This window comes from Opisthocomus hoazin, chromosome 1 (genome assembly GCF_030867145.1).
Source record: "Opisthocomus hoazin isolate bOpiHoa1 chromosome 1, bOpiHoa1.hap1, whole genome shotgun sequence".
Lineage (NCBI taxonomy): Eukaryota > Metazoa > Chordata > Aves > Opisthocomiformes > Opisthocomidae > Opisthocomus > Opisthocomus hoazin.
In genome coordinates, this window is record NC_134414.1 from 148,022,128 (window position 1) to 148,033,972 (window position 11,845).

The window sequence follows — 11,845 nt, forward strand, 5'->3', positions numbered from 1 at the left end:
GCGGGCCGGATAGGGGCCCAGGTCATCACCTCCGCCATGTTTGAGCACTGCTCGGGGCGGGCGGGAGGGGGCGCTGCGGCGGCCCCGGACACCCCCCCCCCCCCGCGCACGCAGGTAGTTCCTCCCGGTGCCTCACCATGGCAACCGGGCGCGCCCCCCATTGGTTGCCCCTCTTTGCTGCTGGGTGGGCGGTGCTGCCCTCGGGGCAGGACTTGAGCGGCGATTGGCTGCTTAAGGAGGGGGAGGCCGGGCGCTGCCAACCGCTGTGAGAGCGTGGGGCGGGCGGCGTGTTCCCGAGCGGGGCCATGGCGGCCTGCGTGCGGCTGGGCGCGGCGGGCCAGGCGCCGCTCCTGGGGCTGGGCACGTGGAAGGTAACGGGGCTGCGGAGACCCGTCCTGCCGGGCGGCCCGGGGCGGGCACCGCCAGCCCGGCCGGGGCTCCCCGCCCGGCACCGAGGGTCGCCCTCTGCCCCGAGGGGCGGCGCGGGGGAGCGAGGAGGCCTCGGCCCGGCTCCGGGGAGCGGCGCTGGGGCCGGGGCCTCGGCCCAGCCCTGCCCGGGAGGGGGGCGGCGGGGCCGGGGCCCGGGGCGGGTGCGGACCCCCAGCCGCCTTGCGGAGAAGCTCCCGTGAGGGCCGCTGTGCGTTCTCGCGTACCCCCTCGCTACCGGCGGGGCGGCGGGCGAGAACCCCGAGTGGACTCGCGTCACGCCCCGCTCCCCTCAGTCCCCCCCAGGTCGGGTGGGAGCTGCGGTGATGGCCGCCATCGACGCCGGGTACCGGCACTTCGACTGCGCCTATGTGTACCAGAACGAGAGCGAAGTTGGGCAGGGGATCCGGCAGAAAATCGAGGAAGGCGTCGTGAGACGAGAGGACCTCTTCGTCGTCAGTAAGGTGAGGGTCTGGCGAGCTTCCACCCTGGAGCAGGGGTGGGGGAATGCTTTGCCTGTAGTAGCTTCATGGTAGGAAGCTGAAGTACCGGAGGGAAACTTCATGCCGTAGGATAAATCAATTCACAACATCGTTCAGGTCACTCCTGATCCAAGCCTGCCCCTTCACCCCCTGCTGCGGGGAGAGTTAGGAAGGATTCGCTGTGTCTGCACCCTGCCGGGGTCTGGCACTCTGCTGAGGAGACCCAGAAGTGCTGGGGGATGGATGAGGAGGAACCCAGCCCTGCATCTCATACCTGCAGGCCAATGGATGTGGAAAAAGGTGGAGTGGGCCAGGTAGCCCCAAGTAAGGAGGTCTGAGACCACTCAGCGTAAAGCACTGCTACAGAGGCAGAACCAGTCTGGGAACGGCACCTCGTGGGCTGCCAGAGCACAGCAGAGGAGATGAGCCCGGCAGTGGCTGGTGCCCGTGGAACAGCTCGGTGCTTGTTGCAGCAGCCGGGCTCGCAGCCCTGCCCAAGGGGTGTCTCTGCCGTGTGAGGAAGGTGAGGCTCTGGGCACCTTGGGACAGTGTAATCTGCTCAGCACGTGTCCCATGGAAGGTGTGGTTGGTGGGTTCTCTTTTTTTTGCTTATTATGAAAAATGGGCTGTAGCCGGATTCTGAAGTTCCTGCTTACCATGGTAGAGGTTGGTGCCAACCACTTCTTTGTGGCTTGTCTTACGTTTTCTTGGCTTTGCCTGCTACGTTCAATGTAGGTGTCTTATGCATGGCCAGGAATGACAGATGGATGTCTTCATTTAAAAGCCACCTCTCGCAAAAGCAGACCCTATGTAAAAGGGGTAGCACAAGTGATGTTTTAAGTAATGGAACCAGAGGACCTTGTCTGTTATGATCCTGCTCAGATACCTGTGCTGTCACTGCACATGCTGCCTTCAGCACCACGGGCCAGTCCCATCACAGAGCGATCCCCATCTGAGGAGCACTACTATGGCCTAATTCCATGTCGCCTTCCAAAGAAGATGGAGCATTTCTGTACCGTGCAGGAGAGCACCCGACAGCTTTAACCCAGGCGGTCATGGTGTGTCTTCTTGTTCTTCTCTAGCTATGGTGCACGTTTCATGACAAACCTCTGGTGAAGCGAGCCTGCCAGAAGACTCTTGCTGACCTGAAACTGGATTACCTGGATCTCTACCTCATGCACTGGCCTTTTGGGTTCAAGGTACGGTACTGGCAATGCCCTTGGCTGTGTTTCTTGTGACTGCTGCCTTTGGGGAGCCATATGGCTTTACAGCCCAGCAATTGCTCTGGCTGAGAAAGACAATCACATGTCCGCTGCACGTACCAGCACTGCTCTGGTGCTTAGCTTAACTCTGGCCACACGAGCCAGGCTTTTGATCTCTGCCCCTGAGACTGCTGCTTGCATACCCCTTTGGTCCGAGGAATGATGATCTGAAAACTAAGGGCAGGTCTCCCAGCTGCAAGCAGAAGACGGGCTGCTCTCTCTTTCCCCTAAGAATCAGTGTATGCTCATCTCAAAGTTGCCCCTTGTGGGAAGGAGGGCTGCACTTTGCTACCTGTCAGAAATTTTCCTGTGTGTTACAGAATCACAGAGCAAGAGAAAATATTTCTGTTTTCCATTTCTGTCTTTAATCACCAAGTCCTTAATACAGTACAGGTTGAGCTCACCTTGTCTGTAGGAGTCTTAGTGTTGTTCCACTGAGACAGGAATTCAAAAGGTGAATCTTCTTGGGGGCCTAAACTCTTTCACAGATTAGTGAAGGTACTGATGTCTCAGGTTGACTATTTCTAGTCTTAGCCTTTCCTTCCTGCTGCAGTCTAATCAGTCTCCATCCTGCCTGCTGCTTTTGAGATGCTCATCTCTATTTTAGCATTGTTAACAATGCCATGAAAATGAAACTGTCTCATGGTGACAGTAGCAAACAGCAGTTAAACACAATTCAGTCTTGGTGTCTTTTCATAACTTGTACACAAAGGCTCTTCTAATTTTCCTGTATTGGTGGCTTTGCACTGAGCTTTGACGTAGAAGAACTGTCACTGCACATAATACCTCTTTTCAGCAGATCTGGTGCTGTATAGACCAAAGCTACGTGTTCCCAGTACCCGTGTCCCCTGATGCCCCTCTGGGAAAAGAACGGAATTGTTCTTTCATGCTCACTTAGGAAGAACTCTAGATGAAGTGAACATGTTTGAGACCGGAGGTTATAGTTCCGAGTGGTTTGTTTCCCTGTAGGTGTTTGGGCACGTCATCTCTTTGCGGGGTCCAGCAGAAAAACACCTGTCTTTGTGGGAATGGTTACTGGCAAAAATGTCTTCAATTCTTCCTGCTCCTCAGGAAGGAATGACATGAATGTAGACAAGAATTGGTGTCCTTAGCTTAAACTTCTAGTGCAGGCATCATGGTTGTGAGCTCTCATGGTAGTAAGTGAACTTCTCAACAGATTTTCAAGCATTTTCTTTGTCGTTGACAGGCAGGAAAGGAGCTGTTTCCCGCAGATGACAAAGGCATGTCAGTACCCAGCAACACAGATATTCTGCAGACGTGGGAGGTAAGTTTAGCCACAGTGGGAGAATTGTGTGTTCTGTCCTCAGCAGTGTTGTTAGCTTCAGCAGTCACAGAATGGCTGATGCATGTATGCTGAATTGGTTGGAAAGAATTCAGAAAAGTATGTGGTAGCTTTTAAAAATGTGCATGCTTTGTCAAGCTATCATTCCTGTTCACTGTGGATTAGCATCTCAAGTCACTGAGCTGCACAGTCACGTTCAGTGGAGCTGTAGACCAGACTGAGGTTAGAAAAAATTATTTACTTGACCATAACTGTGCAATTTTTCTTCACCACAGTTCTCATGCAGTTCTTGAACTGCTCAGACAGATTTTGCAGAAATAGACACTTAGGTTGTGATCCTGCCATCCTCCTAGGGCGTAGCCCTCCAGTGCTGTGACCACAGGGTTAGTCTAGTCATATTTTCCTTGTGTAACTCGGTGAATTTCACAGTGTCAACAATGACTTTGGGCTTTGGTGTGATAGAAGACGTGGTACAGATACTACCCACTTTTCCGCTTGAGAATCAAAAACCTGGCAAGTCCAGACAGTTATTTTATGCTTCCCATGAAGGGAAACAAGCCACATCAGGATGAATATATTCAAGTCATGTCTTGTACACTGGGTGCTGACTTTGCTCCTCTTAGGCCATGGAAGAACTGGTGGATACTGGTCTGGTGAAAGCCATTGGAATCTCCAACTTTAACCGTGAGCAGATTGAAAGAATCCTGAACAAACCAGGACTCAAGCACAAGCCTGCAAATAACCAGGTAAGCTGCTAAGTGACTGCAGGTGAATAGCCTTCAGGAATTATAAATATCTGATTACAGTTGAATGAGGAGATGGAAAAAGGGAGAACAAAGCAGACAGAACATGTACTCTAAATTCCGCTCTAGGGATATTTCTTCGTACAAAAAGGACCAGAATATTTCCTTTTGTCTCACCTTGTTGAACCTGTGTTTACAAATGCTGAAGTATTTCCCTGTGAAGCATTCTTCTGGAGGCATAAAGAATCCAGACATGAGCTATCATTCTGACTAATCAATAACTTATAAAGCCTCTCAGAACAAAATCCCCAAAGCACATAAGGACTCAATGTAAAATCTGGTGCTGTATAAAATTATAGTCTTGCATTGTCACACAGATCACGGACAGGGTAGGATGAAGGCAGCCTGTAATTAAGAAATTAAGATTCAGGAAAAAAATTTCTGGAGGAGGAAAACACTATAGTAGTTCTACAGTCTCTGCTCCTATGTTGGCAGATCGAGTCTCATCCATACCTGTCCCAGGAAAAGCTTATCAATTATTGCCAATCCAAAGGGATCACTGTGACAGCATATTGTCCCCTTGGGCGCCCTGACAGGTAATTTCCAAGTGGGTTTGTGTGGTTTAAGTTTGAAGCATTCAGATTAATTGAATGAGTAATGGTGCAGGTACGTGCACACTTACACATATTTATTGTTTTTTAAAAAAACATATTCATACTAGGTAGAATCTTTCCCTGGAAATTCTTTGCCATTTCTTCCTTTTTTGTCTCTGTAGGACTAAGCCAGAGGAGCCTTGCCTTCTGGATGACCCCAAGATCAAAGAGATTGCAGCCAAGCACAGCAAAACCCCAGCACAGGTACGTAGGTGCCGGACAGTGGGTTCTGCTTCCAGTAACACCGCCTTTAAGGAAACTATGTCTGAAGAGAGAGTACAGCCTCTGTTGGTGTTCCCTGCAAACTGTGGTGCTCTTTGCTGTTGAGTAGCAATGCAGGTTGTCTACTATGTGGCCTGCAATATGTACTTGAAGAAGCTCTTTGGCCCTCAATCTGAAGAACATTCTTGACCTGTTTTCAGAGGTCACTTTCCTTCTCAAGTCCTCTTGCAGAGAATGAAAGCCTTGTATAGACTGTTAGAAGTCCAGGTGGGAACGAAAAGATGTGATTGTCCCAAAAGTGGATGGGAAAGGAGGTATTCCATGTGGGCCTCCACCACTTCCCTCTTTGTTCTTCAGGAAGTGCTGCCTAGGCCATGGGGACAGGAATGATTTGAAATGCAGCTCTGCAGAAGCAGGTGTAGCTTAAGGAAAACCCCTGTTGGAACAGGCTGTGCTTCCTCCAGAGCAGGAGAAATGATTCAGTGGTCTGTTCTTGCAGGTTCTCCTTCGCTTCCAGATCCAGAGAAATGTGATTGCGATTCCCAAGTCTGTCACACCACAGCGCATTGTGGAGAACTTCAAGGTGAGTGATTGACAACGTAACACCCATCTAAAGAAGCGCTGGAAGGAGGATCCTGGGAACTACAGGCCTGTCAGCCTGACCTCGGTGCCAGGCAAGATCATGGAGTGATTCATCCTGAGTGCACTCACTGGGCATGTGAAGGACAACCAGGGGATCGGGCCCAGCCAGCATGGGTCCATGAAAAGGCAGGTCCTGCTCGACCAACTTGATCCCATTCTATGACCAGGCAACCCGTCTAGTGGATGAGGGAAAGGCTGTGGATATTGTCTACCTGGACTCTAGTAAGGCCTTTAACACTGTTCCCCACAGCATTCTCCTGGAGAAACTAGCTGCCCAAGGTTTGGATGGGTGTACTCTGCTGGATAACTGGCTGAATGGCCGAGTGCAGAGAGTGATGGTGAATGAAGTTACATCTGGTTGGTGGCTGGTCATGAGTGGTGTCTGCCAGGGCTCAGTTTTGGGTCCAGTCTTGTTTAACATCTTTATCAATGATCTAGATGAGGGGATTGAGTGCTCCCTCAGTAAGTTTGCAGATGACACCCAAGTTGGGTGGGAGTGTCAATCGGCTTGAGGGTAGGAAGGCTCTGCAGAGGGATCTGGACAGACTGGATCGATGGGCTGAGGCCAGCTGTATGAGGTTTAACAAGGCCAAGTGCCAGGTCCTGCACTTGGGTCACAACAACCCCACACAACGCTACAGGCTTGGGGAGGAGTGGCTGGGAAGATTTCCAGTGGAAAAGGATCTTGGGGTGCTGGTCGACAGGTGGCTGAACATGAGCCAGCAGTGTGCCCAGGTGGCCAAGGCATCCTGGCTTGTATCAGGAATGGTGTGGCCAGCAGGAGTAGGGAGGTGATCGTGCCCCTGTACTTGGCACTGGTGAGGCCGCATCTCAAGTACTGTGTTTGGTTTTGGGCCCCTCACTACAAGAAGGACATTGAGGTGCTTGAGTGTGTCCAGAGAAGAGCAATGAGGCTGGTGAGGAGTCTAAAGAACAAGTCTTATGAGGAGCGAATGAGGGAGCTGGGGCTGTTTAGTTTGGAGAAGAGGAGGCTGAGGGGAGACCTTCTTGCTCTCTACAGCTACCTGAAAGGAGGTTGTAGTGAAGCAGGTGTTGGTCTCCCAAGTAGCCATCGATAGAAACCAGAGGCAATGGCTTCAAGTTGCATCAGGGGAGGATTGGATTGGATACTAGATTTAGATTGGATATTAGGAAGAATTTCTTTACTGAAAAAGTGGTCAGACATTGGAACAGGCGGCCCAGGGAGGTGGCTGAGTCATCATCCCTGGAGGTGTTCAAAACACATGTAGATGTGGCACTTCAGGATATGGTTTAGTAGGCATGGTGGTGTTGGGTTGGTGGTGTGACTTGATGATCTTAGAGGTCTTTTCCAACAAGTGAGTGGGTTATTCTTTGAGTGAGTGGGTCTCCTTTCTCACCCTTCCCAAATCCTCCTCAGGCAAGAGGAGTGGTCTTTTTCTCTGTCTGGAAGCTAGAGCTACAGTGAAAACTACAGCTGGATAAAATATAGAGCTCTTGGAAATACTATGCTGATAACCTTACATAATGTCTCCTGTTCTGTGAGTTGTGGATGAAAGCGTGGGCAGGGCTTGGAGCCCAAGGGCAGTAACATTTCTCAAAATAGAGAGTAAGCCATGTTAAGTCCCAGTGTCAATAAATGACGTTGCTCCTCTGACTGTTAAGTCAGGGGTTTTTTCTTGATATTGGACATCAAGATTTCAGATTTAACATAGCTGGATTTTTTTGAAATATGAAAGTCTTCCCAGATGTTTCTTAGGAATGGGAGAGAAATGCATCTTCCACAAATAGAGGCATTCTGCAACACTAGGTGCTCACCAGACATCTTGGAACACCTGGCACATGTAACTGCAGCTGGCAATCTCTTTTGTTTCTTCCCTCTGTCAGTGGAGTCTTGAAAATCCAAAGAGACTTCTTTTTCCTTTCCCGGTCTCATGAAGACATAATTTCTAACCAGAAGCCTTTCTGATGTGAACTTGTTCCTTAATCTTATGAATCTGCTTCTGATTTGATTTGTTCAAAGAAGTGATTTCCAGCTGTTTCTTTTTAGGTGTTTGACTTTGAATTGACTAAAGAGGAGATGGCAGCCCTTCTCAGCTTAAACAGGAACTGGAGGATCTGTGAAATGATCATGTAAGTGACAGCTTGTTTTCTTTCTTCTTTATTCTATCTCACAGGTACTGGTATAGCTGTTCAAATTGGGTATATTTTGAAATCTGAAATCATTTGAGGGATGAAGCATCTGTTATTTAACATCTTGGTGGAGTTACTTTTTCACTTTATTGACTAAGGGATTAGTGTAAGTCATGCTATGTATTTATTGTGAATCCTTTCTCCAGGAAACTGTGTGTGCCTGGAATTCCAAAAGGAGGGTTCTGGTTGATAACTTTGACTATGTCCATATTGGAGAAATGAGCATTAGGCAGTTTTAAACTTACAGTAATTTTTGTTCTGTAAGTTATTATAAACTGATGTCAGCTCTAACACAGGTGGTTGGGGGAGAGAATGACCATCTGAAGCAGTGCAAAGAACGACTGCTTGCAGATGTGCACCTTGGAAGCCTATAGCAAGACGTGCAGTCTTGGCTGAAAGGCCACCAGAAACTGCCGTTTTCTCTTTAAGCAGTGTGAACGTTAACTCTCTATCTAGAAGGTAACTTGGTCCCACCACTGTTTGGTGCCTGAATAATAGGAAAAGAATTTGTTGCTCATGTATGCTATTTGTACACTAAGTCTCTTAAATTCATTCTGCAGTTACACAATTCAGAGCCTCCCTTGAAGGCTCCTCTGTACAGCCAGTGTAGTTCTACAGAGCATTTATTTCAGCCTTGAGAGTAACCTTTCTCCTCTTTGATTTCCTCCAGGTGCAAAAATCACAAGGAGTACCCTTTCAATGCAGAATACTGAAGATAGTTTTATCCTGCCCTCCTGCAGGCCTCTGGGGTCTAATGAGCTTCCACTGTTGCCTAGAGTTGTCCACTGAGTAGCTTGCACACTGTATCTCTCCTGCCAGCAAAGGCATGCTGTGTGTATTCAGTGACTTACTTTGGGTTTTTCTTCTGTGGTGGAAGGAAATAGTAAAATTGTACTAAAGAACAAAATATAGGCTATAATAATTCTCTAATCATTAGATGAATGTCTCTGCATGGCTGAAATAGCAAAGCAGAAAACATGAAGAATGAGCTAGTAACTGATTTTTTTTTTTTTTTTAATCTTCTGTCTTGCATCAACACCACTTAAGGCTGTGGGGTAAGGGTATGTGAGCACAGATCATCCACCCTGAAAGAATGAACTACATAATCATTGCCTGAAGATAAAAGACAATAATTCACTTCTAGAGTGCAGCCCAAAGCTTTCATGGAAAGAAGAATAAATGGGAGAAATGTTCAGACCTGCAGATGCATACTAACTCATACTGGGCCTTATTTCAGTCATATGCTCTTACAGGCTGAAACTGGAAGAGATTAGTGTTCAGTTTTGTTCCTATCCAAAATAAAAAATGTTTAGATTACTGCTGGTTTGGAAGTTCTAATGTGAAAAACATGACAGACGAAGCCACTTGTATCAACAATTTCATTGGCAACTATCATCCATATTCCATTTTAAATGATGTCACAGGAGCGTTAAGATCTTGTCTTGATCAAATGTTGAATAACTTGGTATGAAAAGCTTTGGTTGACAGAGCAATGCTGACAAGAATAGTTGAGTATGACAAGCCTTAGTATGGACTGTGGATCACCAAGCAACAGGAGACCAACACCTGAAACTGCTGGAGAGCTCTACAGTGGTAGCACCTGGTAGCCTGTGCTGACATCTGGCTATAAAATCCCAGAGAGACTGGGGAGACTGCATTAAGCAGGTGTCTGATACCGCGTAGAAGCAGAGGTGCCAGGTGGATCTGTTAAGCGTTAATACTGAGCTGCGGCCCAGAGCCTGACACTGGAGCAAGTGTTATGCTTTCTCTGTGCTGTGCTGTGCTGTGCTGACTCACAGGCATGGTAACCGGGACAGGTCTCTGCCTACTGTAACTAATGTGTAAGTAAAGCTTTCCCCTGACAAAGTCTGTCCCTCATGGTGGAGGATGCGGGTGAGCCTTGTTGGGCAGTGCTAGGAGAGCTAGGAGGTGGTTGAACAGACTTCAGGGGTCCGTAAGTGTGACGTGCCTTGGGCTGGTGGGCACAGGGCATTTGCAGTACAGCTACTGTACTCCGGTCTAGAACATCTACACCAGATGGAGATGTAGGGTCTGACAAAAGCAGATGGAGTTTGAGTTGTGTCTTGAGCAACTGAGTCATCTGGAAACTTCCTTGAGAAAAAGATGATTAATCAAAAACTGCTTCTGTGAAGGTTAATAGTATTAGGACCCAATGCTGACTGACTTACTGCTTATGCCATACTAACTTCTATTACAATTTGGTGTGCAACAGGTGAATATACTTCTGCAAGCTTGAGCTACTTGCATTGTACATCATTAGCACATAATTATGAGTGTATGTATGAAAGGCTGAGAGGTGGAATGTCACAGGAGCATCAAGATCATGCCTTGATCAGGAGTAGAATATCTGGATATAATGAACCATAGCTGACCAGCCAGTGCAAACAAGAATTGTAGGGGGAGTCTTGGTACATACAAGCTATGGCTGTGAAAGTGACAGGAGAATACCTGGAAGTGCTGGAAAGCTGTATGGGGATAGTGTGGACTGATCTGACTGCCAGCCTGTGCTAACATCTAGCCATAAAAACCCACAATAAAAGAGACTAGGGAAAACATCACTATGCAGACATCCAGAATGTTGAGGACATAAGGTGTAATGTTATGTGTCAGTGCTGAGCCACTGCCCAGAGCCTGACACCTAGACAAGTTGATCAAGTGGTGTTTTTGCCCCAGGTGAGACCACTCTTGACTCACTGGAGTAGATGTGGGTCACATAACACTACACCTTGTGAATACTTCCCACTATCGTTCTCCTGTAACTGTCACATCCAGAGCTCACATACAAAGATCCTTTCTGTGCATATGTAACGCTCTCCCTGATGGGCTGTTCCTCCATTGGTCCCCTTGGTGAATTCAGCTTAGCCATGTCACGTTGCCTGGTGCTCCTTTGCCCTGTGACAAATGCAAAAAGAACTTCGCCTTTTTATGTGACTAAAAAGAAAGAAGCTTTTGTTTTCAAATGAGGTGTGAACAAACCTTGCCCTTTTGGCTTGAGTGTTAGGTTATGAGAGAGATGGGACAATAGACCTTGGACACCTTACAGCTTTAGGTGTTATTAGTACTTATTTTCACTTGCTCCAACAGGAGAAAAAAAACCACAGTGTGCAAATATTCTACTCAGTACACTGATATGTTGAGATCATGTAAGTTATTCTAATATATATGCGCACACAAGTCCCTAGAATATATCTAATACGCTGTTCAGATGGAGGTGATTCAAGTATTTCTAACCAAAACTTCCTAAACAATATAACATGCAACCTCAAGATGAGGCAAAAAAAATATGGAAGAGGTATTGGAGCACAAATCTTAATGCTAAATATTACTTATCATAGGCAAATAAAAAAAAATTAGAATTTACAAGGGGCAGTGCTTGCCCCTTTCTTTTTGTGTGTGTTTGTGGGTTGATGGTTTGTTTTTTTTAAAAACATATTTCCATATTTGAAACACTCTGCACTGGCCATACTTGTCCTTTACTCCCAGGTCACATGCAGCCTTCTCTCAGGAGGAATTAATCTCACCTGACTTTAGATGTCTACAGTGTAGGTGTAAGCAGCCACCTCAGGGCCAACCTCTCAGCTTCAGTCCCAGCCAAGAGATCTCCTGTGAACAGAGGTGAAGTCAGCTGCAGTCACATGCCCTTAATGGACACGAACGCTTCCTGGGACAATTCCCACCAATAAAACCATGTGGTGCTTTTCCCTGCAGGCATCAGAGTGCAGCCAGCCCTCGGAGGAGTCTGGAATTTCTCTGTTGTTTGAGGCTAGGAGCAAACCAGGCAGCCTTCCTGCTGGTAAAGCTGGTTTCCACTGGGTCCTACCCACTTGATCATTTTGGGTCGTCTTCTCAGATGCCAAACACTGCTCATCTTTCAGCTATGATTTTTGGTGAATTAGAATTATTACATGCAAATGTCAAT

General features: G+C 47.6%; 1 protein-coding gene across 1 annotated transcript; it reads left to right on the top strand.

The window, feature by feature from the left end:
* The first annotated feature begins 246 nt into the window (after positions 1-246).
* Positions 247-9,222, top strand: LOC104337135 (aldo-keto reductase family 1 member B1). Its single transcript, XM_075440745.1, has 10 exons — positions 247-371; positions 723-890; positions 1,991-2,107; positions 3,378-3,455; positions 4,097-4,219; positions 4,712-4,812; positions 4,992-5,073; positions 5,591-5,674; positions 7,763-7,845; positions 8,576-9,222. The coding sequence occupies exons 1-10, from the start codon at positions 306-308 to the stop codon at positions 8,616-8,618; spliced, it is 945 nt and encodes a 314-aa protein (XP_075296860.1). The 5' UTR covers positions 247-305; the 3' UTR covers positions 8,619-9,222.
* Positions 9,223-11,845: the final 2,623 nt, after the last annotated feature.